The following is a 19,135-nucleotide window of genomic DNA, read 5'->3' as shown; positions in this document are numbered from 1 at the left end:
TATCTGGGAGGGCAAAAAAGGGTATTTTTGGTATATTAGCTCTAACAATAGTATCTGGATGCAAGGCAAGGGCTATAGATAAGGCTGTGCAGAGTAGGGTGGACATAATGGAAATGAAATGTTTGATGACAGTATGTGGTTTGAAATATTTTTATTGAGTAAGTAATGAAAGGGTAAGAGAGAGGTGTGGTAATAAAAAGGGTGTGCTTGAGAGAGCTGAAGAAGATAAAGAATGAGTGAGGAAAGGTTACCAAAGGGTACAGGTTGTACCTCTCTAGTCCTGTGCTCTGTGGTCTGGCACATTTTGAATCTGCTTCCATTAGTTATTAGTTTGTGTATCTGCCACCAGGGTGGCACTTTGAGCAGTGATAAGGCACCAAAATTTGTTTACACTGCAGCCGAGCTAATTAACAGTCCTGTTAATTTCTTATATTCAGCTGTATTTTAGCCCCTCAGGATGACATCCAAGAGACCAAGAGGTGCAGAAGATGGTGCTAATGCTAATAAGCATAAGCATAACACATTATCCATGGCGGAAAAGGTGGTTTTACTGAAAAATTAGATAAAGGAACTTCTGTAAAGGCTTTGTGTGAGTAATATGAGATTGGATCATCAACTGTGTATGACTTAGGGGTCAGTTTCTGTTTTCTGGCATTTTCTGTGGTCTGGCAATGGCCACATCCCAAGGTTGCTGGATTAAAGAGGAACAACCTGTATATGCATTAGAAGTGAAGGGAACAAGGAGAATGGAAAGACCAAACTGAACATGAACTAGGGTAAAAGGCGAGCATAGGATAGAGTGAATTGGAACAATGCGGTATAGTATACAGGGGTCAGTGGACTGAACTTGGGGATGTGAAGTGGCTAGCATAAACCATAGAAAGGTCTGTGGGGCCTGGTTGTGGATAGGAAGCTGTGGTTTTAGTTCATTATACATTACAGCCAGAGAATGGATATAAGTGGATGCAGCCTTTCTTCATTTGTTCCTGGCTCAGCTGACATATAAAATGGCAATCAAGTATAAAAAAAAAAGTGTTTTTATGTAAGAGACTTGCTATTGATTATTAATGATGGGTGATTTAAATGTGAAGATTAGGGATGTTGATGTTGAGGGTATGAATTGGGGGCATGGAGTATTCAGTATTATGAATAGAAATGGTGAACAGCTTGTAGAGTTGCGTATGTGGAAAGAGGACTGTGATTGGAAATGCCTGGTATAAAAAGAGGGGTATACAGAAGTATATTTATGTGAATAGGAAAGATGGTCAATGAATATTATTGGATTACATACTAATTGATAGGTGTGCAAAAGGGAGAAAATACATCTTTAACTCCAAAATAGTATAGTAGTAAAATATTTCTCTTATAAGATGAAAAACATATAAGAATATAAGAATAATGAAATAATGAAACAAGTGATATGGCCTTATGCTTACCTAGAGGGAAGCAAAAGATATTAGTTGTGGGAGTGTATTGGTAAAAACATCTTACTAGTATTATTCTTGGGGATAGGGGAGAAAGAATACTTCCCACGTATTCCCTGTGTGTCGTAGAAGGCGACTAAAAACGGAGGGAGCAAGGGGCTGGAAATCCTCCTCTCCCATTTTTTATTTTAATTTCTGGTGGTGTAAAACCAAGTGAGTAACACAAGTAGTGAAAAGAGTGAACAAAATTATTTGATTCAATTTAAATTTAAGTGTAGAGAAATTATGCATTTATACTTAATTGCTATTTCCCGCATCGGCGCGGTAGTGCCAGGAAACAGATGAAGAACGGCCCATCCACTCATACACTCATATATATACATAAATGCCCATACACACACATATGCATACATATACATATCAACATACACACATATACATATATACACGTTTACATTTTCATACTTGCTTGCCTTCATCCATTCTTGGCATCACTCCGCCCCAGAGGAAACAGCATTGCTACCCCCCTGCTTCAGCGAGGTAGCGCCAGGAAAACAAACAAAATAAGGCCTCATTTGTTCACACTCAGTCTCTAGCTGTCATGGGTAAAGCACCAAAACCACAGCTCCCTATCCACATTCAGGCCCCACAGACCTTTCCGTGGTTTGCCCCAGACATTTCACATGCCCTGGTTCAGACCATTGACAGCACATCGAGCCCAGTATAATGCATCGTTCCAATTCACTCTATTCCTTGCCTGCCTCTCACCCTCCTGTATGTTCAGGCCCTGTTCCGCTCAAAATCTTTTTCATTCTATCATTCCACTTCCTTACTATTCTTATTCCTGAGGATAGGGGAGAAAGAATACTTCCCATGTATTCTCTGCATGTCGTAGAAGGCAACTAAAGGGGACGGGAACGGGGGACTAGAAACCCTCCCCTCCTTGTATTTCAATTTCTAAAAGGGGAAACAGAAGAAGTCAAGCAGGGAGTGCTCATCCTCCTTGAAGGCTCAGACGGATGTCTGAATGTGTGTGGATGTAACCAAGATGAGAAGAAAGGAGAGATAGGTAGTATGTTTGAGGAAAGAAACCTGGATGTTCTGGCTCTGAGTGAAATGAAGCTCAAGGGTAAAGGGGAAGAGTGGTTTGGGAAAGTCTTGGGGGGTAGAGTCAGGTGTTGGTTAGAGGATAAGAGCTAAGGAAGGAGTAGCACTACTCCTGAAGCAGGAGTTGTGGGAGTATGTGATAGAGTGTAAGAAAGTATACTCTTGATTGATGTGGGTAAAACTGAAAGTGGATGAAGAGAGATGGGTGATTATTGGTGCATATGCACCTAGTCATGAAAAGAAAGATCATGAGAGACAAGTATTTTAGGGGCAGTTGAGTGCATGTCAGCAGCTCTGATGCATGAGACCGGGTTTTAGTGAAGCATGATTTAAATGCAAAGTTGAGTAATGTGGCAGTGGGAGGTATAATTGGTGTACATGGGGTATTCAGTGTTGTGGATGGAAAAAGTTAAGAGCTTGTGGATTAGTGTGCTGAAAAAAGACTGATGAATGGGAATACCTGGTTTAAAAAGAGAGACATACATAAGTATACGTATGTGAGTTGGTGAGATGGTCAAAGGGCCTTATTGGATTATGTGTTAATTGATAGGCATTTAAAAGAGAGACTTTTGGATGTTAATGTGCAGAGAGGGGCATTTGGAGGAATGTCTGATCACTATCTTGTGGAAGTGAAGGTGAAGATTTATAGAGGTTTTCAAAAAAGAAGAGAGAATATTGGGGAGAAGAGAGTGGAGAGGGTAAGTGAGCTTGGAAAGAAGACTTGTGGAAGGGCGTACCAGGAGAGATTGAGTGTAGAATGGCAAAAGGTGAGAGCAAAAGACATGTGGGGAATGGGTGAGGAATGGGATGTATTTCGGGAAGCAGTGATGGCTTGTGCAAAAGATGCATGTAGCATGAGAAAGGTGGGAGGTGGGGAGATTAGAAAGGGTAGTGAGTGGTGGGTTGAAGAATTATAGTTGTTAATAAATAATAAAGAGAGGTGTTTGGACAACATTTGCAAGGAAGGAGTGCGAATGACTCGGAGATGTATAAAAGAATGTGGGAGGAGGTCAAGAGAAAAGTATAAGGGTTGAAAAAGAGGGCAAATGAGAGTTGAGGTGAGAGAGTACCATTAAACTTTAGGGAGAATAGACAGATGTTTTGGAAGGTGGTAAATAATGTGTATTAGACAAGAGAACAAATGGAACATTGGTGAAGGGGGAAAGTGGGAAAGTATAACAAGTAGTGATGCAGTGAGAAGGAGATGGAGTGAGTATTTTGGTTTGTTGAATACGTTTGATGATAGAGTGGCAGGAATAGGGTGTTTTGATTGGAGTGGAGTGCAAAGTGAGAGGGTTGGGGAGAATGGTTTGGTTAAGAGAGAAGAGGTAGTGAAAGCATTGCGGAAGATGAAATCTGGCAAGGCTGCGGGTTTGGATGATAATGCAGTAGAATTTATTACAAAAGGGGGTGACGTGTGTTGTTGATTGGTTGGTAAGGATATTCGCTGTGTGTATTGACTATGGTGAATTGCCTGAGGATTGGCAGAATGCGTGCATTGTGCCATTGTCCAAAGGCAGAGGGGATAAAGGTGAGTGTTCAAACTACAGAGGCATAAGTTTTTTTTAGTCTTCCTGGGAAATTATATGGGAGGGTTTTGATTGAGAGGGTGAAGGCATGTACAGAGCATCAGATTGGGGAAGAGCAGTGTGGTTCCATAAGTGGTAGAAGATGTGTGGATCATGTGTTTGCTTTGGAGAATTTTGTGTGTGAGAAATACTTCGAAAAACGGATGGATTTGTATGTAGCATTTATGGACACACACACACACACACACACACACACACACACACCTGCATACATCATTTGCATTCTTCCATCATTTCTTTCCCTCCAGTACTCTTCCTTTCTGTATTCCTCATATTACAATTGGTCTTCCTCTCTCACCAACCCCTTTAATTGTACATCATACATTTTCCATATAATCTCCCTATTTTTCATTCTTTCCACATGCCCAAACCACCTCAAAGTATTAGGTTTCACCCACTCTGCCTCCCCAAAATTCATCTTCCTTGCATTGCCTGCCATACCAAGTCTCATACAAATCTCTCATATATTTGGAATCATTTATTAATATAAGATTCAGACATATTTTGATTATTAGTCAAGTTACAGAAGAAATATTTTTTTTCTGTTATTACTTTTTCCTGCAGAATTTACACAGTGCTGTAAGACTTCGAGCCTTGCAATGTCAGTTAAGTGTAGGCCAGAGAACACGGCTCTTTGGGACTGTGTCACTAAATGGTTCTATGATGAAGAGTTCAAGGTAAGTGTGTGTGTTTTAAATGATGTATCATCGTACATTTATGGGAATATGGAGATAATGTCAGTACTGTTGTGTTTGGAAAATTTATTGCAAATGCTGCTTTGTCATTTGTTAGTGGATCAGCACAAAAATGTTAAGAGATAAGATTAGTGTGTTACACTTCTGTTATCACTGTTAATATACTGGGAATTCTGTTAAAGTGTGTTTAATTGATTTGAGAGGTTGTATCTGCCTGATCCACCTTATAGAATTGGGAACAGCATCAGAATTCTTTAGCAGATGTTTTGAATGTTAATTGTAGTTTTTCAGCCATAAAATAGTAAAAGATATTTAGGAAACCAGATTTCTTCATGTTACCTAATACAACCACCTTTCATTCTCAAAACCATGTATACAGTCTTTTAAATTTCTCCAGAAACACTTCCTTTCATCCTCAGTCTTCACATTCAAAGGTGCATATACATGTACCTTACCTCACAATTCCAGTCTTTCACCCACACTATTCTTGACCCATTCCATCCATGCAGGAAGAGAAGTGGGTAAGTGGGTGTAGGTGAAGGTGGATCCATGGCAGTGGTGATTAATATCACCTTAGCTCCTGAACTCGTGAGGATCTTGGAGAAAGGGGTAGATTTGCAGTCTATTGGGGGGAGATAAGAAAATTGCTGTTTGCTGATGACACATCTATGACGGCAGATTCAAGTGAGAAACTGCAGAAGCTGGTGTCTGAGTTTGGAAAAATGGGTAGAGTTAATGTGAACAAAAGTAAGGTTATTAAGTTTAGCATGGGTGACAGACTTTGGGTGGAGTATGAGTTTGAATGAAGAAAATCTGGAGGAAATGGAGTGTTCTAGATACCTGGGAATGGACAAGGCAGCAGATGAAACTGTAGGAATTAAAGTAAGCCATTGGGTGGTTGAGGGGGTGCTCAGAGATTGGTATGTTGAAGAGTGTGTGGAGAGGTCATTGTTAGTGAGGACCAAAGATAGGTATGTTTGATGGTATAGTAGTCCCAATTGTGTTGTATTTGGAAAAGTGTGGATGTGTTGGAAATTAAATCCTTGAGGACAAAATGTGTTGTGAGGAGGGTTGATCGAGGAAGAATTGAGAGAGCAAGAGAGAGGTGTGGTAGTAAGAAGAGTATGCTTGATAGATCTGGAGAGGGTGTGCTAAGATTATTTAGACCTTTGGTAAGGTTGTATCATTATCATTAGGTAAAAAGGAGTACTGTCTTTTCCAAGACCCTCTCACTCCAAAATCCATTTTGATTTGTTTTTATTTTCTGTTGTTATACTTTGTTGCTGTCTCCCACGTTAGCGAGGTAGTGCAAGGAAACAGATGAAAGAATGGCCCAACCCACCCACATACACATGCATATACATACACGTCCACACACGTACATATACATACACATTTTAACGTATACATGTATACACATACACAGACATGTACATAATTCATACTTGCTGCCTTTATTGATTTCCATCGCCACCCTGCCACACATGAAATAGCATCCCCCCTTCCCCCCGGAGGTAGTGCTAGGAAAGGACAAAAGGCCACATTTGTTCACACTGTCTCTAGCTGTCATGTGTAATGCACCAAAACTACGGCTCTCTTTCCACATCCAGGCCCCACAAGACTTTCCATGGTTTACCCCAGATGCTTCACATGCCTTGGTTCAATCCACTGACAGCACGTCAACCCTGGTATACCACATCATTCCAATTCATTCTATTCCTTATGCGCCTTTCACCCTCCTGTATGTTCAGGCCCAATCATTCAAGATCTTTTTCACTCCATCCTTCCACCTGCAATTTGGTCTCCCACTTCTCCTCGTTCCCTCCACCTTTGACACATATATCCTCTTTGTCAATCTTTTCTCACTCATTCTCTCCATGTGACCAAACCATTTCAATACACTCTCTTCTGCTCTCTCAGCCACACTCTTTTTATTACCACACATCTCTCCCACCCTTACATTACTTAATCAAACCACCTCACACCACATATTATCCTCAAACATCTCCTTTCCAACACATCCACCCTCCTCCACACAATCCTATCTATAGCCCATGCCTCACAACCATGTAACATTGTTGGAACCACTATTCCTTCAAACATACCCATTTTTGCTCTCCAAGATAATATTCTCACCTTCCACACATTCTTCATTGCTCCCAGAACCTTTGCCCTCTCCCCCACCCTGTGACTCACTTCCGCTTCCATGGTTCCATCCGCTGCCAAATCCACTCCGTTTTTCTCCATTCAAACTCACATCTCAGTTTACTTATCCCTCAACCCTACTGAACCTAATAACCTTGCTCTTATTCACATTTACTCTCAGCTTTCTTTCACACACTTTACCAAACTCAGTCACCAGCTTCTGCAGTTTCTCACCCGAATCAGCCACCAGTGCTGTATCATCAGCGAACAACATCTGACTCACTTCCCAAGCTCTCTCATCCGCAACAGACTGCATACTTGCCCCTTTCTAAAACTCTTGCATTCGCCTCCCTAACACCCCCAACCATATACAAATTAAACAACCTTGGAGACATCACACAACCCTGTCGCAAACCAACATTCACTGAGAACCAATCACTTTCCTCTCTTCCTACATGTACACATGCCTTACATCCTCGATAAAAACTTTTCACTGCTTCTAACAACTTGCCTCCCACACCATATATTCTTAATACCTTCCACAGAGTATCTCTATCAACTCTATCATATGCCTTCTCCAGATCCATAAATGCTACATACAAATACATTTGCTTTTCTGAGTATTTCTCATATACATTCTTCAAAGCAAACACCTGATCCACACATCCTCTACCACTTCTGAAACCACACTGCTCTTCCCCAATCTGATGTTCTGTACATGCCTCCACCCTCTCAATCAATACCCTCCCATATAATTTACCAGGAATACTCAACAAACTTATACCTCTGTAATTTGAGCACTCACTCTCATCCCCTTTGCCTTTGTACAGTGGCACTATGCAAGCATTCCGCCAATCCTCAGGCACCTCACCATGAATCATGCATACATTAAATAACCTTACCAACCAGTCAACAATACAGTCACCCCCTTTTTTAATAAATTCCACTGCAATACCATCCAAACCCGCTGCCGTGCCGGCTTTCATCTTCCGCAAAACTTTTACTACCTCTTTTCTGTTTACCAAATCATTTTCCCTAACCCTCTCACTTTGCACACCACCTCGAACAAAACACCCTATATCTGCCACTCTATCATCAAACACATTCAACAAACCTTCAAAATACTCACTCCATCTCCTTCTCACATCACCACTACTTGTTATCACCTCCCCATTAGCCCCCTTCACTGAAGTTCCCATTTGTTCCCTTGTCTTACGCACTTTATTTACCTCCTTCCAAAACATCTTTTTATTCTCCCTAAGATTTAATGATACTCTCTCACCCCAACTCTCATTTGCCCTCTTTTTCACCTCTTGCACCTTTCTCTTGACCTCCTGCCTCTTTCTTTTATACATCTCCCTGTCATTTGCACTATTTTCCCTGCAAAAATCATCCAAATGCCTCCCTCTTCTCTTTCACTAATAATCTTACTTCTTCTCCCACCACTCACTACCCTCTCTAATCTTCCCACCCCCCACCTTTCTCATGCCACAAGCATCTTTTGTGCAAGCCCTCACTGCTTCCCTAGATATATCCCATTCCTCCCCCACTCCCCTTAACTCCTTTGTTCTCACCTTTTCCCATTCTGTATTCAATCTCTCCTGGTACTTCCTCACACAAGTCTCTTTCCAAGCTCACTTACTCTCACCACTCTCTTTACCCCAACATTCTCTCTTCTTTTCTGAAGACCTCTACATATCTTCACCTTCGCCTCCACAAGATAATGATCAGACATCCCTCCAGTTGCCCCTTGGATTTGTATGTAGAGAAAATTTTTGTTATTCAACATATGCATTATTTTTTAGTGACTTTACCATGTCCCACCTCTGTAAGGTAGAATTAAGTATGAATGAAATGGGCTTTTAAGTAAAAATCCTTGCCCAACTTTTTCTGTTTCCTGTTAGAAAGTGGTAATACAGAAGTTGTTGAATTTTCACCTTGCTCCCATCCCACTTAATCATCTTTTGCATCATGCAAATGTGTAAGTAGTATTCGTTGATAAGTATATGGCATGTGTGTGTATATATATATTTTTCTTTATTTATAGAAACATTGCACCAGAGAATATCTTGAAGAACGAAGTGAGTACCGAAGAACAGGTCTGACTAAGAAAGAGAGGAATAAGCCATCTTCTGCAAAGGGTATATGAAATATTTAGAACTCATAACATTGTACATTATGTATACAAATCAGGGACAGGTACTTGAGATTATGATTGTAGGTTTGGAAATTGTGCCCTATTTTTTTTCTCAATATATTGTGTACTATTCTAGCTTGTTACATTGATTTGAAGATGAAATGTTCTTGAGTAAAATCTGAGTATCAACTCACAAAAAGCTGATTCTTTTACAAAAGAGGCCAGTGATCAAAAGAAATGAGAGAACCAAGCTCTCTTTTGGAATCATAAGCCAGATCTCAATAACACAAATGAATCAGTCATTGCTGCAGTCTCAAACAGGTAATATGAGGGAGTAAAAAGGAGAAGAAAGGATGGGAGAAAAAAGTTTTGCTCCTAGGTCTTCCTTGTAGAAAGAAATAACTTTTCATTTTCATTTTTTCATCAGCAACAAGGAAAGTTTAGCCAGATTTAGGCCAATAAGAAACTGACATATCGTAGAAGTAACTAGGTGAGCTTTGGTTAGAAAGAGGTCCTTGGAATTATAGTCAGCAATTGCTTTAGATGAATTGAGTAAGCTCTCTAATAATGAAGGGTCGAAGAAAGAACACTGACTTCTAAAAGTAATCTTAACCCACAGACTATTATAATCTTCAGTTGATGATACATGGTTCAATGCTATTTTCAGCTGACAATTTAGTGGTTCCCATAATCATATGAATTCCCAACTAATATTTGATTCCACCTCTTTTCTGTACAAGTCATGAGCATTCTCCTACCATAGCTGAAAAAATATTACATGCCTCAGTCAACCATGCATATCATTATAAAAGGTTTATATTTCACAAGCTTCCACTTTCTCTGTCCTTGCTACCAAAGCTTAGACCCAAGGCATATGTCTGGGTGCTGCTTCCCATAGTTTTAGTGTTGAGACTGTCCTCATGAGGGATGACTGTTTTTATTCCTCCTGTCCTCAGATGCTGAAGTTGTGTGACTCTTCCTTCTTCCTTAGGTGCTGAAGCTGTGCAATTTGTTTCCTTTTTTCCCCTCTTTGTATGACCTCTTTACCTTTAAGGGCCTTGAGTAAGTTTTTAATTTTTTCTCTTATTTTTTTCTTTTCATCCAAGATGGCCTTGATTGGTGCATGTTTTGTCTGTGTCAGTCACTAATAAAAAAGAGGCCTCATTATCTTGGGTCTTTCCAGACTTGGAGACTGCATATAAGGAATATACATTTAACATTTCTCAAGATTTAAGGTGTTTGGGTCAGGGTGGTATGTAAAGTGAGAGTCGTGGTTCGGTCACATGGAGAGAATGAGTGAGGAAAGATTGACAAAGAGGATATATGTGTCAGAGGTGGAGGGAACGAAAAGTGGGAGACCAAATTGGAGGTGGAAGGATGGTGAAAAAGATTTTGAGTGATTGGGGCTTGAACATACAGGAGGGTGAAAGGTGTGCAAGGAATAGAGTGAATTAGAACGATGTGTTATACCGGGGTTGATGTGCTGTCAATGAATTGAACCAGGGCATGTGAAGAGTCTGAGGTAAACCATGGAAAGCTTTGTGGGGCCTGGATGTGGAAAAGGAGCTGTGATTTCAGTGCATTACACATGACAGCTAGAGACCGAGTGTGAACGTATGTGGCCTTTGTTGTCTTTTCCTAGCACTACCTTGTGCACACGCGGTGGGGAGGGGGTTGCCATTTCATGTGTGTCGGGTTGGGCCATTCTTTCATCTGTTTCCTAGCACAACCTCACTAACACGGGAGATGGCAACTAAATATAAAAAAAAATATTATTATTATTATTATTATTATACTTTGTCGCTGTCTCCCGCATTTGCGAGGTAGCGCAAGGAAACAAACGAAAGAAATGCGCCCCCCCCCCATACACATGTATATACATACGTCCACACATGCAAATATACATACCTACACAGCTTTCCATGGTTTACCCCAGACGCTTCACATGCCTTGATTCAATCCACTGACAGCACGTCAACCCCGGTATACCACATCGCTCCAATTCACTCTATTCCTTGCCCTCCTTTCACCCTCCTGCATGTTCAGGCCCCGATCACACAAAATCTTTTTCACTCCATCTTTCCACCTCCAATAAAAAAAAATATATAAATACATATATATAAGTGTGTGTGTTTGAACACAACTTTTGCATTATGTTCCATGCTTTGTATTACTTGTATTATTTGCATTTACTCTACTGCTCCATAATTTCCCTGTCAGTATCAGCATGTTGATCTCAGAGGTAGTGTGCAAAAGATTGATAAAGTAGTGAGAAAGTTGATAAGAGTAAGGGATATTTTCACTGAATATACTAGAGAAATAAATGGGGATAGATTGAATTGGAAGCATTTTGTGTATGGAGATAGTATGAATGGAGGTCTTGCTTGATAAGTCAGCTCAGTGTATAATGTGAAAAAGCAACAAGCAATTTTGTAAATGTAGAAGTACATGTTTCATTTAACACAGGGCATTGGTTGAAGATGTATGCAAGTGATGTTGCAGAGGCAGCATTTACTTGAACCACCCCATTAATTTGGGAATGAAGTGAAGGCAATAAATAGATATGTGGGTAAGCAGATAGTCTCTGAAGGCATATCATCATGAAAAATTACTATGTCTTTACCAGTTTTATTAATAAATAAGTACACAGGAATATTGGACGGCATGAAACATTTAACATAGCAGCTTTATACTACATAGTAAACTTTGGCTTATCCTTTATCTGGCTAGATTATTAAGAGACTACAATACATTTATCAACGGTCCATATGCAATATGTGTAGGCACTTACTGTGAACTAGTTAGGGAACACCCTATACCATTAGCATTATCCAAATGAGTTTATCCTGTGACTCAAATGGATAGAGCTAGCCAACTGTTGACATAAAACAGTTATAGGAAATTACACATATTTAAAACTTTCCCCTTTGGCAGTTCTGCTTGGTAGTTACATGATTGATGAATAGGATCTGTTCCACGTAACCCTCTTTTACAGTTTAACGTTGCTGATGACAGTATAAATTCAAATGCTGGAAGATACTCATAATTGTTAAACAATCATGAAAAGATAAAAATCTTTTAGCTTCAAAATGGATCAGGAACCCATTTATTTCATTACATGAATATTAAGGGCAGCAATAAACAATAATGAAGAGGCTGATTTATGAAAGTAGAAGTTTACAATAAATGGCAATCAAGAAAGCAGTCTTAAGAAAATTTGGTGACAAATTATTTCTTCAAGTTATAATCTTAAATGTGAAGTAATTTTTATGGCTGTTCAGCTGCCATCCTGCTTTCAAGTAAACAGTATATTGGTGTTATTTCTTAGATTGTTAAAAGATTTAGGAGAGATGAATAGTGAATTAAATGGTAGCTGTTATATGAAGTCTGTCACCTGTCTGAGACTTGAATTCTTTGCTCTGTTCTTTTCAAAAGTCAAAATTAATTTTAGGTACATGGAATAGTCTGTTGGGCTTGGCTTTGGTTTCAGAACATTTCATACAAATGAAGATATTGTTCATTTGATTTTTTTTTTTTTTCAAACTGTTCGCCATTTCCTGCGTTAGCAAGGTAGCGTTAAGAACAGAGGACTGGGCCTCTGAGGGAATATCCTCAACTGGCCCTCTTCTCTGTTCCTTCTTTTGGAAAATTAAAAAAAAACAAGAGGGGAGGATTTCCAGCCCCCCGCTCTCTCCCCTTTTAGTCGCCTTCTACGACACGCAGGGAATACGTGGGAAGTATTCTTTCTCCCCTATCCCCTATGTTATTAAGGTGGGATATTCATCTAAGTATAAAAAAAGAGGAACATCACCAACACATGGTTGTTCATACAAAACAAGAAACTAAAAACACTTGCGACCTTTACCTTCCACATCACAGACATCAGTGTGCAATCCACATACAAAATAAATTCCCTTAGAACACTCACTAGTACCAATCATGGAATCCCTAAGCACTGTATCCTCTGTCAACAATATATTTGCACTACTCTAAACTATGCTCTTCCTGTCAGGTCATTCAGGACAATCATCTGCATAATAGCCAATAAAATTTAACACTTGTACAGCGAAACAAAGATAATACGTGACTTTAACAAGCTTGGCGCCCAGATTTGTGCAACAGCATTGGCCCTTTCCCATCCAAGCCACTTCATAAGCTCCCACCAACATTCAAACAAAGATAAAAAGCTTGTCCCACCCTCATACTTCAGCCACCTGTACGAACAGAATACCCCCAGCAAACACCACACTTACAAAACACACTCCAACACATTTAAATGATCCGACAAATATAAAACAACTGTCCTCCAACTCAATCTTGGATTCCATTTCATCAGTCACACACCCATATGAAACTGCACTCATACGATAAAACTGTCACACTAGCATGTCTGTCCTATGGAGAATACCCATTTTTTCAGCATAACAAACATCATTCCAAAATATAGGATGCCACTTGCTCAAATGCAACTCAGCACCTACTCTACCCAGATAGACACATCACCACTGTTCATAATCCACTGTCCTAGCCAATGGTTTATGGATGTGGCTGACTTCTTGAGCATTAATTTACTTGTCAAAGTAAAACTGCATGGTGCATGACAACACTAATGAATCCTGTAAAACAGTAGTACCAGTTTCAATATGTCTTTGAGAAAAGCCACATCTGCATCATCAAAGATGATAATGAAAGGCAGCCAGAAATGGTCAGTTGGTATTATTCAAAAAGGAGGTTTAAAAAGTGATGCAGATGCAACATGGAGGGTCTCATGTTTTATAAAGTCCATCAGAGTTAAAAAAAAAAAGGGGGGGGCCAGGTTGACCAGTTTCAAATTCTGGTGGGAACAATGCATAAGGAATTACATTTGGCATATATTTATCAAAACCACAAATAAATGCTTAGGTACATGCTAGTAATTAGAGCATAGATTGAGCAAAATGTTTTTTCAAACTGATGAATTACATTCAAACCTATATGAAAATAAATTTTTAATTTTTTTTTATACGTACGTGAAAAATGGAAAGCCTCATGACACCTGAATTATTCTAGGACCAGAATCAGGATGTGCAGCTTGTAAAATCATTTCAGTGTAAATATGTCATATGGTCATTATTGATACTTCATTTCCGTTTTAGAAACATTTTCCTTGTGGTATGAACTGAGTAACCATTAGATCATAATTTCTGAATCTGAACATATGGGAATTACCAAGCATGAATTCTTATATGGCAGCAAAAAAACTGCAGGTGTATTATGTAATGGCAATGTTGCTGTAGTCTGTCATCATCTTGGTTGAAAAATGTTATTGTCTTTTGTTCGTATCAGTGTTTCAGTTTTCTAACCTATTGTCTTTTGTTTGTAATCAGTGTTCTAAGCTAAGTTTCCAATTACCAAATCTTCTGATGTTTAAGACAATATCAAAATTATGTTCATCATATTGTTATATGGCATGTTGCCATTGTCTGTTAAGCAATTTGTTTTTATGTTTAAACTTAATTTCCATTAATCAGTTGTCTGCACAGTTCAGGAAAATAATGCTTCTGTCAAAATCCAAGCTAAGTCCAAAATTTTGGGTTCTGGTCTCCTACTGGTTCTGAAAAACATGGCCCAAAACAGCCAGTAATATATTAAATGACTCATACTGGAAAGTAGAAGTGACTAGAGATGATTATAAGGATACTAGCCCCAACTTATAAAAAATAAGGAGCCAGTTTTCAAACATGTTGGAAAATGAAGTTTTAAAATATATGATTTGTTTCTGTGGCTGTATCATACTCCATTAGGTAAAAGGTAGGTTTAACTTAAAATGCTCTACATACAATATCCCCATTACATTATTTGAGCAAGGATAATTTTCACCTCTAAAAACGTTTATGAACCAATGCAAAAACTAGTGGAATCACAAGAAAGAGTACCTTTTACATAAATTTGCAAATGGTTCTAGTTGAAACACCATGTGATAAATATTAAGCAAGATCAGCTAAGAAATAATTTCCCATAACTACCTTTACACATTAAGGAAGCTTTCATATGAAACTTCAGTTCTCTCATATTTTGTCAGTTGACACTACAAATGCAAGGAGCTAGTAATTTATGATAAATACTATCAGATGGAAAAAATAACAAAATGATTATATTCCAAATTCTACAAACTAAAAACTAGATCTAACTTTTCCATAGTGATTTATCAGTTATCAGAATACAACCTTGTTAAGAACTCGCTCCACTGGGGTCAATAATTTTCCTGCTACAGACTGTAGCACAGCCTTGAAGCTCCAGAAGCCCCAGGAGAAGGGGTCTTGGGGTTATATAACAGTAACAAAAATAATAATAATAATAATAATAATAATAATAGGTTACATTTTCAGCCATTTATATATAAAAATGGGAGTTCATTTTGTAATGAAGCATCTTATTTTTCTGTGCTTCAGTACTTTAATAATGGTAATGAAAAATAAAGTATAAAGTATTTCATATATATTCCTGGTAAATTATATGGGAGGGTATTGATTGAGAGGGTGAAAGCATGTACAGAGCGTCAGATTGGGGAAGAGCAGTGTGGTTTCAGAAGTGGTAGAGGATGTGTGGATCAGATGTTTGCTTTGAAGAATGTATGTGAGAAATACTTAGAAAAGCAAATGGATTTGTATGTAGCATTTATGGATCTGGAGAAGGCATATGATAGAGTTGATAGAGATGCTCTGTGGAAGGTATTAAGAATATATGGTGTGGGAGGCAAGTTGTTAGAAGCAGTGAAAAGTTTTTATCGAGGATGTAAGGCATGTGTACGTGTAGGAAGAGAGGAAAGTGATTGGTTCTCAGTGAACGTAGGTTTGCGGCAGGGGTGTGTGATGTCTCCATGGATGTTTAATTTGTTTATGGATGGGGTTGTTAGGGAGGTGAATGCAAGAGTTTTGGAAAGAGGGGCAAGTATGAAGTCTGTTGGGGATGAGAGAGCTTGGGAAGTGAGTCAGTTGTTGTTCGCTGATGATACAGCGCTGGTGGCTGATTCATGTGAGAAACTGCAGAAGCTGGTGACTGAGTTTGGTAAAGTGTGTGAAAGAAGAAAGTTAAGAGTAAATGTGAATAAGAGCAAGGTTAATTATTAGGTACAGTAGGGTTGAGGGTCAAGTCAATTGGGAGGTGAGTTTGAATGGAGAAAAACTGGAGGAAGTGAAGTGTTTTAGATATCTGGGAGTGGATCTGGCAGCAGATGGAACCATGGAAGCGGAAGTGGATCATAGGGTGGGGGAGGGGGCGAAAATTCTGGGAGCCTTGAAGAATGTGTGGAAGTCGAGAACATTATCTCGGAAAGCAAAAATGAGTATGTTTGAAGGAATAGTGGTTCCAACAATGTTGTATGGTTGCGAGGCGTGGGCTATGGATAGAGTTGTGCGCAGGAGGATGGATGTGCTGGAAATGAGATGTTTGAGGACAATGTGTGGTGTGAGGTGGTTTGATCGAGTAAGTAACGTAAGGGTAAGAGAGATGTGTGGAAATAAAAAGAGCGTGGTTGAGAGAGCAGAAGAGGGTGTTTTGAAATGGTTTGGGCACATGGAGATAATGAGTGAGGAAAGATTGACCAAGAGGATATATGTGTCGGAGGTGGAGGGAACGAGGAGAAGAGGGAGACCAAATTGGAGGTGGAAAGATGGAGTGAAAAAGATTTTGAGTGATCGGGGCCTGAACATGCAGGAGGGTGAAAGGAGGGCAAGGAATAGAGTGAATTGGAGCGATGTGGTATACCGGGGTTGACGTGCTGTCAGTGGATTAAATCAGGGCATGTGAAGCGTCTGGGGTAAACCATGGAAAGCTGTGTAGGTATGTATATTTTGCGTGTGTGGATGTATGTATATACATGTGTATGGGGGTGGGTTGGGCCATTTCTTTCGTCTGTTTCCTTGCGCTACCTCGCAAACGCGGGAGACAGCGAAAAAAAAAAAAAAAATTAACATTTACATATTTTTGGTTCTATACATACTAATGCCTTATTTTCATTTTTGGAACATTAAAAATCAACTTCATGCATCTGAGTGAGAGACCAGTTCAAAATTGGTATAAGCAAATGGATGTGGCTGGCCAGCTTCTCGGCCCATATGACTATCCTGACCTACTGGAGTCTCACTGTTTACTAATGTGGCTCCATCCTCACCTCCTCCCATACCAAGTGTCACTGCTAGACGCCGAGCACTCCGCCTCACTCCTGAGGCTATGCTACGTCTTAGCCCTGACCTACGTAAGCTATTATTTCTGTGAAGTACTGATGTGGGTAATGGAAGTTCTGTCTCACCGTCTGTTTTAGCACACCTACCAGAAGAAGCAGGATTAGCCAAAGCTGCCAGAGCTTGTTGTCTTCGTAAAGGATCTAGAGTAGAATATTGTGGAGGTGAATCATACGACGTGGAACTTTGATTTCTGTCTGTCCCACACTCAGTCACAGCTGTTACATAGTCAGGTGGAGGGATGTATGGAGTGGCTATCCGAGCAGCTGTTGTGCTGGGCTCACCACATTCATCTGCTTGTGGAGTTCCTTCAGCATCTGTGTTTGTATTAATCTCTGTGCCATGACGTACAGTACCACGAAGACGTCTAATACTCTCACGCAGACTACGATTCAGAAGTTTTGCAAATCTGTAATTGAGTAAAATATGTATCCAGATTACCAGGCTTAAATATAAAAAAATGATATTCTGGTAGTTGTGCTGCGTGAGATACTACATTAGTCACCTTGTTATAAGCATAAAGTAAGCAAAGTCTAAAATGAATGGTTCCAACAATGTTATATGCTTGTGAGGCATGGGCTATGAAGAGAATTGTGCGGAGGAGGGTGGATGTGTTGGAAATGAGATGTTTGAGGACAATATGTGATGTGAGGTGGTTGGATCGAGTAAGTAATAATAGGGTAAGAGAGATGTGTGGTAATAAAAAGTGCGGTTGAGAGAGCAGAAGAGGATGTTTTGAAATGGTTTGGTCACATGGAGAGAATGAGTGAGGAAAGATTGACCAAGAGGATACATGTGTCAAGAGGTGGAAGGAACGAGGAGAAGTGGGAGACCAAATTGGAGGTGGAAAGATGGTGTGAAATAGATTTTGAGTGATCGGGGCCTGAACATGCAGGAGGGTGAAAGGCGGGCAAGGAATAGAGTGAATTGGAACAATGTGGTATACCAGGGGTCAACATGCTGTCAATGGATTGAACCAGGGCATGTGAAGCGTCTGGGATAAACCATGGAAAGTTCTGTGGGGTCTGGATGTGGAAAGGGAGCTGTGGTTTTGGTGCATTATTACATAACATCTAGAGATGAGTGTGAACGAATGGGGCCTTTGTTGTCTTCCTAGCGCTACCTTGCGCACATGAGGGGGGAGGGAGTTGTTATTACATGTGTGGCAGGGTGGCGATGGGAATGAATAAAGGCAGACAGTATGAATTATGTACATGTGTATATATGTATATGTCTGTGTGTGTATATATATGTATATATTGAGATGTATAGGTATGTATATTTGCGTGTGTGGACATGTATGTATATACATGTGTATGTGGGTGGGTTGGGCCATTCTTTCGTTTGTTTCCTTGCACTACCTCACTAACACAGGAGACAGCGACAAAGCAAAATAATAATAATAATAATAATAATAATAATAATATATATATATATATATATATATATATATATATATATATATATATATATATGTATATATATATATATATATATATATATATATATATATATATATATATATATATCTTTCTTTTCTTTCAAACTATTCGCCATTTCCCGCATTAGCGAGGTAGCATTAAGAACAGAGGATTGGGCCTTTTTTGGAATATCCTCACCTGGCCCCCTCTGTTCCTTCTTTTGGAAAATTAAAAAAAAAAAAAGAGAGGGGAGGATTTCCAGCCCCCCGCTCCCTCCCCTTTTAGTCGCCTTCTACAACACGCAGGGAATACGTGGGAAGTATTCTTAATCCCCTATCCCCAGGGATAATATATATATATATATATATATATATATATATATATATATATATATA

At 39.4% G+C, this 19,135-nt stretch overlaps 2 protein-coding genes across 3 annotated transcripts in view; one reads left to right on the top strand and one right to left on the bottom strand.

The window, feature by feature from the left end:
* LOC139757988 (COX assembly mitochondrial protein homolog) overlaps nucleotides 1-14,416 on the top strand; it is a 40,736-nt gene extending 26,320 nt beyond the window's left edge. For both annotated transcript variants that reach the window (XM_071678931.1, XM_071678932.1), the window contains exons 3-4: nucleotides 4,685-4,797; nucleotides 9,008-14,416. In XM_071678931.1, the coding sequence (XP_071535032.1) occupies nucleotides 4,685-4,797; nucleotides 9,008-9,109 (215 nt within the window). In that variant the 3' untranslated portion in view covers nucleotides 9,110-14,416. The remainder of the gene's footprint in view (nucleotides 1-4,684; nucleotides 4,798-9,007) is intronic.
* Nucleotides 11,712-19,135, bottom strand: part of bdg (sodium-dependent transporter bedraggled) — a 127,982-nt gene continuing 120,558 nt past the window's right edge. Inside the window, exon 18 of the mRNA XM_071678933.1 lies at nucleotides 11,712-17,728. Coding sequence (XP_071535034.1) covers nucleotides 17,119-17,728 — 610 coding nt within the window. The 3' untranslated portion in view covers nucleotides 11,712-17,118. The remainder of the gene's footprint in view (nucleotides 17,729-19,135) is intronic.

This window comes from Panulirus ornatus, chromosome 29, assembly GCF_036320965.1.
Source record: "Panulirus ornatus isolate Po-2019 chromosome 29, ASM3632096v1, whole genome shotgun sequence".
Lineage (NCBI taxonomy): Eukaryota > Metazoa > Arthropoda > Malacostraca > Decapoda > Palinuridae > Panulirus > Panulirus ornatus.
This window is presented reverse-complemented; position numbering and strand designations above follow the sequence as displayed.